The 15,790-nt window shown below is 36.2% G+C and overlaps 1 protein-coding gene across 3 annotated transcripts in view; it reads right to left on the reverse strand.

The window, feature by feature from the left end:
• Positions 1–15,790, reverse strand: part of LOC111515562 (organic cation transporter protein-like) — a 244,514-nt gene that overhangs the window by 13,393 nt on the left and 215,331 nt on the right. For all 3 annotated transcript variants that reach the window (XM_074182795.1, XM_074182794.1, XM_074182793.1), the window contains one exon: positions 10,428–10,597. In XM_074182795.1, coding sequence (XP_074038896.1) covers positions 10,428–10,597 — 170 coding nt within the window. The remainder of the gene's footprint in view (positions 1–10,427; positions 10,598–15,790) is intronic.

A 15,790-nucleotide genomic window follows, 5' to 3' on the forward strand; every position in this document is an offset into this window, starting at 1 on the left:
TCTAGAAGACCTGCGACAGACAATTGTTCGGGAGTACCGATTTCTGACTTCGGACATCTTCAATAATGTCAGGAACGCTTTCGAAAGCAGACTGTATTATCAAATGATGTATCACTCGAACTCCCATGCTATTAAAAAAATATGGGGGGGGGGGGGTACTTGCTGACCGCAGGGGGGTGAAGTTTCGGGTTTGATTTCCATATCAGAATTAGACCTCCTAGAAATGAAAATTGACGTGCTGTTTGAAATTTCCGATTACACGTCCGTTTCTGACTCAAAGGGGGGATCAAGTTTTCGTTGGAACGCCCTGTATCTATAATTAATACAACACCGTATCCATACATCTATGTATATTATTTATTAGATCTATCCCTGCAGACTAAGTATTTTTATTTGGTTGGAATATATATTGAAATTTATGATAATTAATATAAAAATAACACCTTTTCAAATATTTTTCCAGACAAATTTTTAAGAGCAATTGAAATAATTTGAAACATTTTTTTCATTCATTTCCTTTAAAAATTTTATGTGATGGAATCGGCCGATTCTTGATGGATATCTATAACGTATTCAAGAAACACTTCATTGTTAGATTTTCACTAAACAGTTTTATAAAAACGCAACACGTGTTTCGCTATACGCGCCAGAAGAAGCTACTATATAGCAATACACGTGTTGTGTTTTTGTAAAACTGTTTAATAAACATCTTACAAAAATGTGTTACTTGAATAGGTACTTTATTATAAATTGGTTTGAGAAACATTTTTTTCGGGTGATCAGGAAAAATACCTTTGAAACATTTATTGATTATCATTGTAACTAAGTATATTATTGTACTAAGTAAATAATAATTTTTTGAATTAATTTCATCTTCACCTGGAGCTGTTTTCATTTTTGAAGATATTAAGATTTTTTTTATTTCTTCTTCTGAAGTAGTCTTTTGCAACAAAGATTTACAAGAAGATGGAAATATATTCAGTCTGGTCATGATTTTTTTTTGATAAAATTGAGCCAATATCTGAGAAAAAGGAATTAAATTCATTCGTTATGTCCTTTTAATTGATTAGTATTGAACTATTTAAAAATGCTATCTCTTTGATACTCTGATTACATTGCCTACATCCATTTATATTGTTATTAATTACATTACATTTTTTTCATGATTAGGTCCTGCTTGCTAGAATTGTTCATTTAAATTTTCTTTCCTAATTTTTTACAACAAGTAATAATTCCATTTTTTATTTTTTTATTAAAATTTTCAATTTAATCATTGTTTTAGTGATTTTTGAATGTTTCATCTCCAAATAACCTTTGAAGAACAAATTCACTGTCACTTGAATTCATGGGGGAAGGTAATGGGGGAATTTACCCACCCTGACATCAACAGTCAAAACAGTTCAAATGCGTATTGTAATATATACACCCACGTACTTTCATATATAAATTATCTCTCCTGCAAATTACTTTCCCTCCCCCAAAATTTTAAAATTACCCCCTCCAAATTTGAACCTAAATTCGCCCTTGCTTCAACTCTGCTCGCTCAAAAATATGCCGGATTATAAATATTACAATAGTTGTTTCGTAGTTGATACAGAAAACACCTATTAGTGCAGGGGGACACATTTTGACATTTGACCCTATATTATTTCGCATCATCAGATGCTACATGATGAGCAGATTTCAACAAAGTATAAAACATATGGTCTGAAGCTTATGGTTCAGGAGCTACAAATTATTTGAGTTGAAAACGAGCCACTCTGAATAACTTTTGAAACAATGATTTGCAGGAAAAATAAAAAAACAGGTCAACAATTATAATACAAGAGGCCACATTTTGAAATATATTCGTTCTAGAGACAAATATGGAAGCAATAAATTAGAAAAAGGGATTTTTTTATTAATTCTTGAATCAAAATCTGATGACTGGACAATGAGAAGAAAAAATTCTCTAGAGTAAATGTTTAAAAACGTTTTCACCAACTTATATACAATGGCACAAACGAGCTTCCATTGCCGCCCTCACATGGTTGAGAATCTCGAAAGTTATTTCTCTCCAATGCCTCATGATATTCTCTCTCAAATCTTTTTTGTTGATTCTATCTCATACACTTTATACTTCAAATGACCAAATAGAAAAAAATCTACAGGAGACCTTGTCGACCAGGAAAATGGTTATCAAAAAATTGTCGCACTGCAGCTGCATAATGAGAATGGGCACCATCCTGCTGAAAAACTATTTCGTGTTCGAATAAATTTATATCCTCCTCAATTGCCCTATTGATGCACGGTATTATTCGATTCTCCAACATATCCAAATATTTATCACTAGTCAAATTATCATCGATAAAAAAGGTCACATGATGTGGTCATCTAAAATTTCTGCCCTAACATTCAGTTTTTGAGGTCGTTGGGTATGAACTTGACGGTATAAATGAGGGTTCGTATCACTCCAATATCGACAATTCTGCCGATTCACTTCTCCATTCAAACTAAACGTACATTCATCCGGAAAACAATTTTTATACAAGAAATTCTGATGCAAGTTGATATGTTCAGTGAGACTTCCACAAAACTTGCTACGTCTATCGAAATCATCTTCGTTCAACTCATGAACTAGTCTAATCTTATATGGATGAAATTTGTACTTATATACAGGGTGTTTCAGAATTCGACGGACAAACTTATACCACGTCATTCCTCTTGCAAAATGATGAAAAATGAGGTAGGACATGTGTGTCCGGAAATGAGCCGTTTCAGAAATACAGGGCGTTGAAGTTGCAAAATAAAAAGACCCTTTTCGTCGTAGCTCCCGGACTAAAAGGAATAAATTAATGAAACTCAGCAAATCGATTACGAGCTAGAATGTGCTTTCTCCAGTGGTATGTTTGCTTCAGTATCAGTAGCCAGTGGCGTTCCAGCGGGGTAATAGCTTATATTTCCCCCCTTATTTTTTACGGCACTGACTTTATATCCACAACCGTCTTTTTTTTGAATTCCTTGATCAATTTTACGTAAAAACCAAATAAACATTCACTATGAAAAAACCAGTAGTTTTCGAGAAAAATTGAGTTGAACTGATACGTGCATTCTTATATGGGAATAATCGATTAAAATAATCGAAATTCCAAAACCAAAATTATTTGAACTCTTTTATGATTTTACCATTAATTTAGCGCTTGCAAGTGATGGTAATTATTGTGGGTTTTCTATCATCGTACCAATTTTTGTTATGTTTAGCATATTGTAATGACAAATCATAACTCTTGAGGCTTATTTTCGTACTTGTCAATAGATTTCATTGTTGAAATGTTTTCATTGTTCTCAGATCTTCGAGTGACTTTGTGATCTGAAAAAAAGTGACCCCAAATAAAATTTGCGATCATTCGGAATCTCGACTGAGTTAGGCTCCAATAATCCTAAAATAACACCATTATTCTGGATTTTGGGAAAATTATTTTTTGTTCACAATTATCCTGTCTTTCCCATTAGTGAAATCACACTTCTCTTTGTAGAATCGTAAATATCTTTATAAGAAAATGAAAAACATTCTCAAAGTATATAGTGTTTTCAAATTTTCACAGATGAAGCCGCAAAACAAAATTTTACCAGTAGACTCTAATTATACGCCTGAAAAAAAGAAATGTATTTGGAAGAAGTCAATTTATTTGAATAACCATCTGATAAGATCTTCGCTAACTCTAGTCAGTAAATGAAGTTTTTTAAATAAATGAAGAAATGGAAGTTGTCTATTTACAGCTAATTACATAACTCTTAGTTGGATGTCGGTACTCATAATTCATCTTTGAGTTGAAATATCATGTTCAAAATATACCTTCTCTACACATACTTTAGATAATGTGACAAGAAACAATACTGTTGAAATTCTAGAACAGTGAGTCATAAACACGAATTTCTTTTTGAAATTTACATTGAAAATTCAAATGTGCTTTTGAATAATAATGAGAACATCTGATGAATAATCAATAGGGTAATTGTTCGAAATTTTTTCCGTCAACACTTATACACGATCTGCAACGGCGCAACATAGAAAATCGCACTTTTTCAAATGATTCTAAATTTTCGGCAATCGTTATCGATGCAGCTTGAATGCGGGCGACTAATTCTTCTTGGCTTTTTGGTTCTGTTTCATAAACCAGTAACTTCATATGACCCCAAAGAAAATAGTCAACAGGATTCAAATCTGGTGATCTGGCAGGCCATTTGTGGGGTCCACCTCGACCAATCCAATTGTCACCGAATTTCCGATTTAGGTACTCTCTAGCAGCTAACGAAAAATGAACAGAAACACCGTTGTGCTGAAACCACATTCCATTCCGGATATTCAGAGGAACATCTTCTAACAATTCAGGCAATACTTCTCCCAAGAAAGTGCTATAATTGTCCCCATTCAACTTATCTGGTAAAAGATAAGGACCAACTAAACGGTTTTCTACTATTCCTGCCCAAACATTCAATGAAAATTTTGTTTGATGGCCATGAGGATGAATAGCAAAAGGATTTTCCTCGGCCCAAATATGGCTATTGCGAGAATTGAAAATACCTTCCCTTGTGAATTTTGCCTTATCAGTGTATAACACTTGCTTGATAAATTCCGGATTATTTCTCCACATACTTAAAAACCATCGAGAAAATTCAATTCGATCTGGATAGTCCTCTGGTTTCAGTGTTTGAACTTTTCTCAGTCGATATTGGTATAACTGCTGTTCATGCAAAGTCCTCCAAACAGATGATGAAGACACATGCAGCACTCTAGCTATAGATCTACTACTTTCAGACGGATGTTCAGCAGCATAGTTCAATACCTCCTCTTCTGTGATATAATTTCTTACAGTTCTCGTATACCTGCATTCCTTCTGGTAATTAAAAAACTTCCTGTTTCCCTGAGTCTTCTGTCCACGTTTTCGAACGTTTTCATATTAGGAATTCTATTTCTTCCAGGAAAATTTTCACGATACATTCTTTGTGCCAACCTTCCATTTCGTCCCGATTTTCCATAAATAAGGTGCATGTCCGCTAACTCTTCGAATGTAAAATTCATTTTTATTATACGAAATACACAATCAAACACTTTCTGACAGCTACGTTAACTTGGAAGTGTCATACGAATCTCATTTCATTTCCACAGCCCCCTAACAAATTTATTGTTGTCAATGGATAAGGTAATCCTCATTGCTTAGGTGGATCAAAGATTGTTATAAGTCACGTGAATGTATTCTGAAACTATTCAACCAGTGGCTGAAGAACTCGAGAATATCGGTACAGTTATCTAACAAAACTATAATAGATATGCCCAGGAAACATTGTAGATGGCTAAGGTTGAAACAAGTAATGGTATTTTGGTTAATCGATAAAACTTGGATTTTTATCCAGTTAGAGAAGATAATTCGATAAAACATTCTGAGTTCAGTTTTGCCAACTATTCGTAATTGTCTTTGAAAATCGTTTGGATGGAACATTTTATTAAAAAATAAATCTCGAAGTAAAGCCATTCAGTAGGTCTGCGGGCTCACAACATATCTGCAAAAAAAGTTGGTAAAATGGTAGAAAATCCGCAATATGTTGCCGAAGTGAATAATTTTTCAAGCACACAATGAATGGTAGAATGATGAAAGAGTTCAAATAATTTCGGTTTTGGAATTTCGATTATTTTACTCGATTATTAATATTCCCATATGAGAATGCACCTATCAGTTCAACTCAATTTTTCTCGAAAACTACTGGTTTTTTCATAGTGAATGTTTATTTGGTTTTTACGTAAAATTGATCAAGGAATTCAAAAAAAAGACGGTTGTGGATATAAAGTCAGTGCCGTAAAAAATAAGGGGGGAAATATAAGCTATTACCCCGCTGGAACGCCACTGGCTACTGATACTGAAGCAAACATACCACTGGAGGAAGCACATTCTAGCTCGTAATCGATTTGCTGAGTTTCATTAATTTATTCCTTTTAGTCCGGGAGCTACGACGAAAAGGGTCTTTTTATTTTGCAACTTCAACGCCCTGTATTTCTGAAACGGCTCATTTCCGGACACACATGTCCTACCTCATTTTTCATCATTTTGCAAGAGGAATGACGTGGTATAAGTTTGTCCGTCGAATTCTGAAACACCCTGTATACTGGGGTATATATCAAGCCAACCTCAGAGATTTAAAAAAAGTCTGCAGACGAAAGCAAAGAGAATCCTGGAGAGCCTATTGTGAGGCAGTCGAAAACTTCCCACTAGCTTCTAGGCTACAGAAGGCACTCTCAAATGACCACCATAAGAGTATCGGCATCCTGACGAGGGAAAATGGCGACAAAGCCGCCAACCTCCAGGAGAGTGCTGAGATTCTTATGGAAACTCACTTCTCAGGTTCTGACTTTCCTGGAACGACGAACTGGACGGATGTACCAACAACACCCTCACAATACGACTGGCTATCTGCTAGTGCAGTAATTGATAAGGACAAAATATGATGGGCTATATCGGGCTTTTCCCCCTTCAAGTCACCAGGATCTGAGGGTATAAGACCAGCCCTACTTCAGTGGGGACTGGACACTCTTATGCCGCACCTGGTTGGAATATTCAGAGCCTCTCTAGCTCTGAGGTATATTCCCAGTAAGTGGAGAGAAGTAAGAGTAGTATTTACACCCAAACCAGGTAGGATGGACTACACCCTACCAAAAGCATTCCGAATACTCCGGGAAGGTCTACTGATTCTGCCCTTCACCATGTGGTTGGCAGAATCGAGATATCATTGGACAATAAAGAATCCACCCTGGGTATATTCATAGATATCGAGGGAGCTTTTGATAAAACAACCTTTCCAACAATTACCCAGCAACTACACTCCAGGAATGTACCCCTGGTAATAGGAAAATGGATACTCAAGATGCTCTCTGGTAGAGCATAAGTATTAATGTAGAAGACAACATAGTGAAAGGACTGTTCATGAGGGGATGTCCACAGGGAGGGGTCTTATCACCCCTTCTCTGGAACATAGTTCTGGATACCCTGATTAATCACCTTAACAAAAATGGATTCTACACAATTGCATACGCAGATGACAGTTATCTTGCAGACCGGCAAATTTGTAAACACAATGTGCGATAGAGCGCAGGATGGGCTCAAATTGATAGAAACATGGTGTAAGGAACACTCACTGTCGATCAATCCCAAGAAGACTGAGATGGTCCTTTTCACCAGGAAAAGAAGTTTAACGGGCTCAAAACCTCCCGAAATCTTCAAAAGCAAACTAAACTTTTCTGAAGAGGTGAAATACCTTGGTACTATCCTCGACAGGAAGCTAACATGGAACTCTCATCTACAGAGTAGAGCAAAAAGAGCATACGTTGCTTATGAGCAATGTCGGAGGATAGTGGGACGCGCATGGGGTCTTTCACCTCGTGTGGTCACCTGGATCTACACTGCAATAATAATACCTATGTTAACGTATGGAGCCATTGCATGGGAACCGAAAGTTCTACAAACAACGGCCATCCAAAAATTATACCAAATACAGCGAATGGCTTGTTTAAACATCACAGGAGCCATGAGAACAACACCAACCGCGGCAATGGAATTAATCACGGGCATGACCCCTCTTGATCTGTACGTGAAGGAGGTTGCCTTGATGGCCATGGTACGATTGCGCACGGCTGGTGTAAACCTCGAAGTAGGAATGGTTCCATTGAGGCTGGGCCTGTGGCGGGAAGCGCTTACTACACAACCTCTGCTGCAGGCAACAAGCGATGCAATTGAACCCAGGTTTGTATTTAATAAACCCTACAAAATACAAATGAAACAGAACATAGAGTCAGATGATATAAATGCAATACAGATTTACACAGACGGCTCAAAAACCAAAGAAGGCTCAGGATGTGGAGTGTATTCCAGATCACTAAGCCTAAGAATTAAGTGGGGAATGGGAAGAAATACCAGCGTGGTCCAAACAGAACTGGCTGGTATCTCAATCGCCACAAAAGAATTAACCAAGAAAGGAATTTCTGGCAAAAACATATCAATCTGCAGTGACAGCAGACAAGCCCTATTAGCCTTGAACAGACAACGTATAACCTCAGGGCTAGTACTAGAGTGTCACCAAGATTTAGCCAAAGCCTCGGTAGATAATAACAGTATCTTGAGGTAGATTAAAGGGCATGACAGGAGTAAAGGTAATCGCATTGCCGACTTTTTAGCCAAGGAAGCGGCTGAACTAAGAATTTTAGGACCCAGTGGCACCTACGGCCTGATGACTTCGACAATTGTGGAACTAGTCAAGTGTTATACCCATGCTCAATCCTTAAAGAGATGGGACGAAACCAAAGGATGTAATTTTGCCAGGATCACCTTGGGTGACCCTGGGAAGCTGGCGCCGAAGAAATATTTGGCAATGACCAGGAAAAATCTACGCCTAACAGTAGGATTTCTGACTGGTCACTGTCAACTTAGGAAACAGGAATCACCTCCATAATATGGGGCTGGTGGACACACCTCTATGCAGGATGTGTGAACAGGAAGATGAGACTGTCAGGCATGTCCTGTGCGAGTGCCCGGAGTTATCGTCAAAAAAAGAGGGTGTGTTCGGCGAGTCTTGGCCTACACCTGCCGATATAAAGGAGATGTCTCCCAGTGACCAGTCCACCTTTCTGGAAAGGACAGGATGGACGATGACCTAGGAGGACAACTCCTCGGGAGGATGTACAATGGGTCACATGTGGCCTAAGTGCTGTGGGCTTACACTCATCCTCCCTACTCTACAGAGAGGTTGTACTTATGAAGGATCCTGAAAACATTTGCCCCACTGATTTCTGATTCTCGAGAATCGAGAACTTAGTAAGAGGTTGTGAATTTTCCATCAGTCCAACGTGCTCTAAAACTGCAGTACAAATAGCTTCATCGTTGACAACTCCTGAACGGTTATGCTTTTTATTGTTAACAGATCCATTTTCCACAAATTTGTTCAATAATTCCTAAATGTATTTGTGTCCTGGATGATTATCACTGAACATACGGGTAGTACAAACTCACTATTTCAATCCGTTCTCGAAGCGTATAAACCATTGCTTCTCGAGAATTCACAAAAACAGAAACACCAGTTGTAACTACACCTGGTAGGTAATCGTTATTGTAGAATAAGACAAATACAAAATGAAGAGTATATTGAATTCAAACTTAACTAGGCTGTTACTTAGGTAACGGATTTTACAGAAGTTGATTCAAGGTGGCTCGTTTTCAACTAAAATAATTTTTAGCTTCCAAACTATGAGCTACAGAAATGTATTCTACTTTGTTGAAATCTGTTCATCATGGAACATCTGATAATGCAAAACAATTGATCCATTTAAAAAAATGGTGACATGCTCTGGGGGAGCGATAGGCAAAGTTAGATCAAATGTGAATATGTCAAAATGTGTCCCCCTGTATACTATTGTTAAGGTGTTTTTTTATTTCTCCTGAAAATCATTATTCCAAAAGGTATTCAGGGTGGCTCGTTTACGACTTTGATGATTTGTAGCACCCGAACCATAAGCTTCAGACCATATATTTCATACTTTGTTGAAATTTGCTCATCATGGATAATCTGATAATGCGAAACAATATAGGATGGTCCATTCAAAAAAATTGGTGACATGCTTTGGGGGTGCGATAGGGAAAGTAACATAAATTGTGAATATGTCAAAATGCGTCCTCCTGTATACTATGGTTGACGTGTTTTTTTATTTTCCTTTCAAATCATTGTACCAAAAGTTATTCAGGCTCTACTTTAAGTAGAGCCATGAACCGACATTTTTTACGTTTTTTAACAAAATAAATTTGAATAGAAAAAGACCGAATGAGCTTTGTTGTTCATTTTGTGAAAATATAAATGATTCAGTTATAGAACCAAATTCAAACATGCTGCTCAATATCAAAAGAAAAGCTGAAAGAAGAAAATACGATACTAAAATTACAATAAACTGTAAATTATGACTTAATCTCGCTATTATACTTTATTATAACTTTATTGCAAATACTTCTTCGATTTTGGTAATAAATTGTAAAAAAATTGACCAAAAAATCAGTTGGCAAGATTGAGATTATTCATATACCTATGAGCTTTTCTCAACTGAATTTTATTGATGGAATTCGGTCCTCACATTTTGCACACTCACTCCCCCCAGAGCTCGGTCTATAAACAAAAACTTGGAGTAGGTATCATCAGGTTCTATTCATTTTTTTATATCGAGGTCTAGTATTTGTAGGTGCTATATATGAGGGCTAATAGGCTAATTCAAGATCAAATTAACCGCAAAACATTCCAGCAAAATATTGATTTTCATGAAATATTTCTTATTGCTTAAGTTTTCACTTTATTCTCAATTAATATTTTCAATGGTTGTCGTGAACATTGTTGGTCCTAATATGAAGAAAGTGTCTCACCAACAATTTCCATTATCAAAACGAAACTAGTAATCATTGTTCCTCCAGTAGCAGCTGCTGCTAAAAACCTAAGAATCATGAATGCCCAAAACCAAGGTACAAAAGCTGTTAAAAGTCCTGTTGTAGCCTGAAGTAGTACTTCAAAAATCAAAGGCATCTTTCTTCCAAACCTGAAACAGTGCAAATTTGTCCATGAAAATGTTACGTTCACATTAAATATGGAAACATACTCAGTTGAGAAATTTGAAAACTGATATTTATGTGTCCAGTTGTAAGCGAAAAAATTTAAAAATAAGTGATTTTTTGCGTGGCAAAAGTGGAGATTTATGTATGATTTGTACGATCGAACATGAATTATCACTTGTATGTGTTTTGAGGTAGATGAATCAAAATTGGTAATGATCAATTTCAATGACGGCGGCAGAAAAGGTTGTCAATTTATATACTCGTAGTTCCACAAAAATTTGGAACATTGGAGGACGAACCCTAGGTTATTTGATTGGTTTCATATATTTGTATTCACGTTTTTTTATTTGGATTTATTATTCCAAAATACCGGCCCTTTACGTGGTCCATCATGCATAGTTATCGCATAAAGATATTGTGTCTGTAGTTTTCAGGATTTTATGTCCAAATTTTTGTCTATAACTGTGGTAGATATTATCGTAGGCTGAACCAATGATCTATTTGTCATATAGAAATTACGAAAAATATGTTGTATGGGTAACAAAACTTTTCGTGACTTACTGACAAACATTTAGTATTCAATAAAATGACTGTCTGTTGTATATACTGGGCGTTCCAAAAGTTTGAAACCAGTGGAATAACTTTCAAGAAATGCATTTTCAAAAAGAAGTTTCAGAAAAAAATTTTTGCTCTGGTTATCTATAATGGTGTAATCCAGATTTGAACTCGATCATTAACTCGACGGCCACAGTCAAAATCATTGTTTGATAGGAAATCCATATTTTCCAAGAAGGATTTGAAAATAGTGGAAAATATTATCATGTCTACTTTTCAAATCCATGAACAATGGCCATCGATGTAATGGTCAAGGTGAAATCTGATTACATCATTGAATATCCAGGTTGAAATCCACATTTTTTTTGTTAGAAGACCTAGAATTCCCAGGCTACATCTAACATGATCATGTTGTAGGCAACTATAGCTACCCAACTGGAACCACAAATGTGCAGTTGGCTCCTGCTGTTGACTCCGTGCGTATGTGTTGTTTCCTGCTTTCGACAATGTTGCCCATCTTTACACTTGGCTGTACCGCGCTGATGAGGCCAATAGCCAGAAACACGTGTCTGTGGTTTGCCCCCTTTTTGGAGTGTTGTATCCACAAATCGTTTAATTTTTTATGTTTCCATACTTATGGTAACACCCAATATAACATACAATTAATGTGCAGGTGATATATCATCCAAATAAAAAACATGTTTTTAACCGCCCCGCAAGTGCATTAAATGCTTCAAAATGGGGATAAACGTTAACCAGCTGTGTTCCTTTCGAATGACACTCTCAAAAATTGAAACTTGTGCAAGCTAAGGATTTAAGATGTCTCATTGTGTTACATTCGATTGCACTTTTCGTCTTCTGATATAATGATTGAGTAAATTATTTCTAGAAAGGTTTTTTGGGCAAAAGGATCAAATTATCTTACAAAACAATTGATTTCCTGCCAACGTTTCGAATTCAATTAAATTCATCTTCAGGACTCTGTAACAATGAATTTTATAAAACATACCTGACAAAACTGTTGTGAGAAGTAATGATGAAATTATAATAAAGTTACTCACTGAAAAATAGTTTTTTCATGGTAAAACTATAACTAAATTTAAAAATCATTAGACGAGTTACATATAAATGTAATCTAGTTCAGGAGCGAGTCTACAGAGGAGATGGATGTCGAGTTAACGACTCCAACGGACCTCTCTGTAAATTCAGTTCAGGAGCGAGTCTACAGAGGAGATCGATGTCGAGTTAATGACTCCAACTGTCCTCCCTGTAAATTTAGTTCAGAAGCGAGTCTACAGAGGAGATGGATGTCGAATTTACGACTCCAACGGACCTCACTGTAAATTTAGTTCAGGAGCGAGTCTACAGAAGAGATGGATGTCGAGTTCAAGACTCCAATTGACCTCCCTGTAAATTTAGTTCAGGAGCGAGAGCTGCGGCGTACGCAGAATCTGTCTCAGGTGGGGGAACTAACCCCCCATGAGCAGGTTAGCAAACGTTTGCGCTCAAGTGAGGTTTCATCAAATCCAGAGGCGAAAAAGCCCTCCACGATTGAATCTAAGGCATCGTCAGGTGTAGCTGACGTTCAAAAACCCTCATATGGGAAGGTTGTCGTGGGTATCAAGGTGGGAATCTTGCAACTTGACTATCCGACTACCTCATTAACAGAACATATGCTTAGTGCCTGCCCCGCTTGGGACCGAATCAGGTCTTTAGAGTTTGACAGAGTTGTACTCTTACCATCTGACCTGAAATACCACTCACCATATAAACTAATCGGCTTCGTTAAGAAGCTGGGTTTGTTTGGCCGAGTTAGAATAGGTGTGAGCCACAATAAACCCTTGCGGGTTGCGGTGGAAGGTCGAATAGACCCACTCACTTTAGACCTAACCTAACCTTCATATAAATGAGAAATAAAAACACTGTACCAAACAAAATATTCAAGACCAACACAACACAATGACATGAAACAAACGGATAGCTCCATGTTAATAATTTTTATTGATGTTAAAAAGAATTATTTCATTAGTTCGGACTTCCATTGTCTGATATGATATGAACTGATTTGAAATCTCTGAATGATTCTGTAAAAATCAAAAAGATTTGCTGAAAAATAACAATTATATTAAGCAAAAAACTGAAATTACAATGAAATAAAATACACGCAACAACCAAAAAATCAATAAATTGAACTATTAACACGAGATGAAAATAAAAAAAATATATCAACAATAAATGAAAATAAAAAATTAACTTGTTTTGAAAAATCACAATATTAAGTTCTACTATGTAAGAAATTAATAAAAAATAAATAATAATTGCACAAAGAAACTTTCCCTCGGTTATATTAAAGGCGCGATTTTGTTCCATCCTTTACATAAAAGAGAACGTATGCTTTCCACTCACAAGCGACTTTGGTGAAATTGGTGACACGTGTGAATCGTTGTATTTGTGCCACGCGCTAGTATACGGGTGTCTGCAGTATGCTGTATAATGTCCTCTGTTAGTAGTCCCACTGTGATTTAAAAGTGCATATAGATTATAACAAGTAGCCACATTTTCTCCTGCAAAATTGTCCATATCCAATCCTTCTAGAGGAAATTCGATGACATCATTCAATTTGCCTCTACTTTCCGTTGGAGAGAATCTTTTTAAATGTATTACTAAAATATAGGGAAACTTGTGGATTGATAGGGACTTTATGCATTTTCTCCTTTCCTTGCATTTCGAACAGGTCGGTTTTTCAATTCCATCCAAAGTTTCTTCTCTTGTAAAATAATCTAAGCATTGCCACAAACTCAATTGGTCGGTTCTTTGTGGTATGGAGAGAGACAAATCCCAGAAAGGATCAAATATTACTGAAGAGTATCCACAGTGTGTGCATTTCATCGCGGATTTTAATTGGCCAACGAAATTATCTACAATCTTAGAGTTATGCATCCTCAAATATGTGAGCTATGACTCTTGTGCATTTCCGCTGTCGCTCAATTTTTCGTCAATCTCCGTTAAGATTGGTTTAGGTTTCTCATTAATTATATTAACCTCTTCATGTAATCCTTCTAAAAGATAACGGAGAAACTCCTAGGCGTCTTGATGGGAATTACCCATGAATCGAGGAGCAAAACTTTGAATCTGATTTTTTAAGGATGCTGTATTTACTACTTTATCGAATGAATCTTCTGACCACAACTCCTTGATGACTTCTGCAAACGATTTTATTGAAGCACCCTTCATACTAGAAATACTAGTATTGATATCTTTCATGAATTCGTCCTTTTTCAAATATTCCAATAACCATCTCGTATTTGATAAACATTGAATTACGCTGTTCATGAAACAGGTGTTACCAATATTTTTAAAACCATTTAACCCAAAGGTTTTGACTGAAGAATTTATCACTGAACAATCCGAAATATCTTTGAAACCCATTTGCGAATTTTGCTGAGATAAAGTATTTTTCATTTGCTTTTATTTTAATTTATTTCATAAAGTGGTTTCTTATTACCTCTCTTTTCTTTATAAAATTGGTTTTCAGGAAACAAGTAAATTTCATCAAGTTTTTTGGAATCAGGGAGAGTACCGAAAAACGAAGCTGCATTTCCTCTTTGGATGGCAATACTAATTTTCTGAATGAGAAAAGATGTGGCTCTTGATTCGTGGGTTTTATCGGTTGCCTTTTTTCCAATTTCATTGATGAAAGATAAGGCTTCAGGGCCAAAAACACCAACCGTTTCAATAGCTATTGGGCGAAAGATATAATTATTTCCCAAATTCTGATATTTCCGTAGTTTGGAACTTTCTCCTAAAGAAGCAGCAGCACCGGCTTTCGCAGAAGTAACACGAAGATGGCAAGTTGCTAATGTATCTACACAAGTAAAGTCCCAAACAATAGATTTACCATTTTTCCATGGAACAAGTGTCATACCATCCGGCCGTTTTCCGTCGTCTCGACTTGTGCCTATGGGTTCTAAAATCGCAGGATTTTCATATCTTATAAATAATTTTTTTGTAATTTTCATCTCGTGTTAATAGTTCAATTTTTTGGTTGTTGCTTGTGTTTTATTTCATTGTGATTTCAGTTTTTTTGCTTGATATAGTTGTTATTTTTCAGCAAATCTTTTTCATTTTTTACAGATTCTTTCAGGGATTTCAAATAAATTTATATCATATCAGATCAGACAATGGAAGTCCGAACTAATGAAATGCACCACGAAACATTGTCAACCACCTTCAAACATGAAAAAATTATAATTGAAGAGAGTCTTTAATATTTCGGTTTTTACTGATGAAGTTGAAATATGCTGTACTGAGGACATTAATATCGCTTCTAGTGTTTACACTATCTTATTTGAGGTTACCAATCATTTTGCTCAAAATTCTTTCAGATATATATGGTTGGACATCTGAAATCGAAGAATATTCAAAATCAAAAATATGCCCATGCTCATGTTCAGAAACTAGTGTAGCATTTGGGACAGTGTCCACAGTTCAATTTAACTATGTTAGATTGTATATCGCGCTTGTATATCGCGATTGTATATTGTTATACAGCGCTGTTTTAGTTTTCTATCTAGAAAAAAAATCTTTCAACAGTATTCTCATCCGAAAAGGTCACTTCAATT

Source organism: Leptinotarsa decemlineata, unplaced genomic scaffold (genome assembly GCF_025532065.1).
Source record: "Leptinotarsa decemlineata unplaced genomic scaffold, Ldec_3_MD MMD2_tig00026328_RagTag_RagTag, whole genome shotgun sequence".
NCBI lineage: Eukaryota > Metazoa > Arthropoda > Insecta > Coleoptera > Chrysomelidae > Leptinotarsa > Leptinotarsa decemlineata.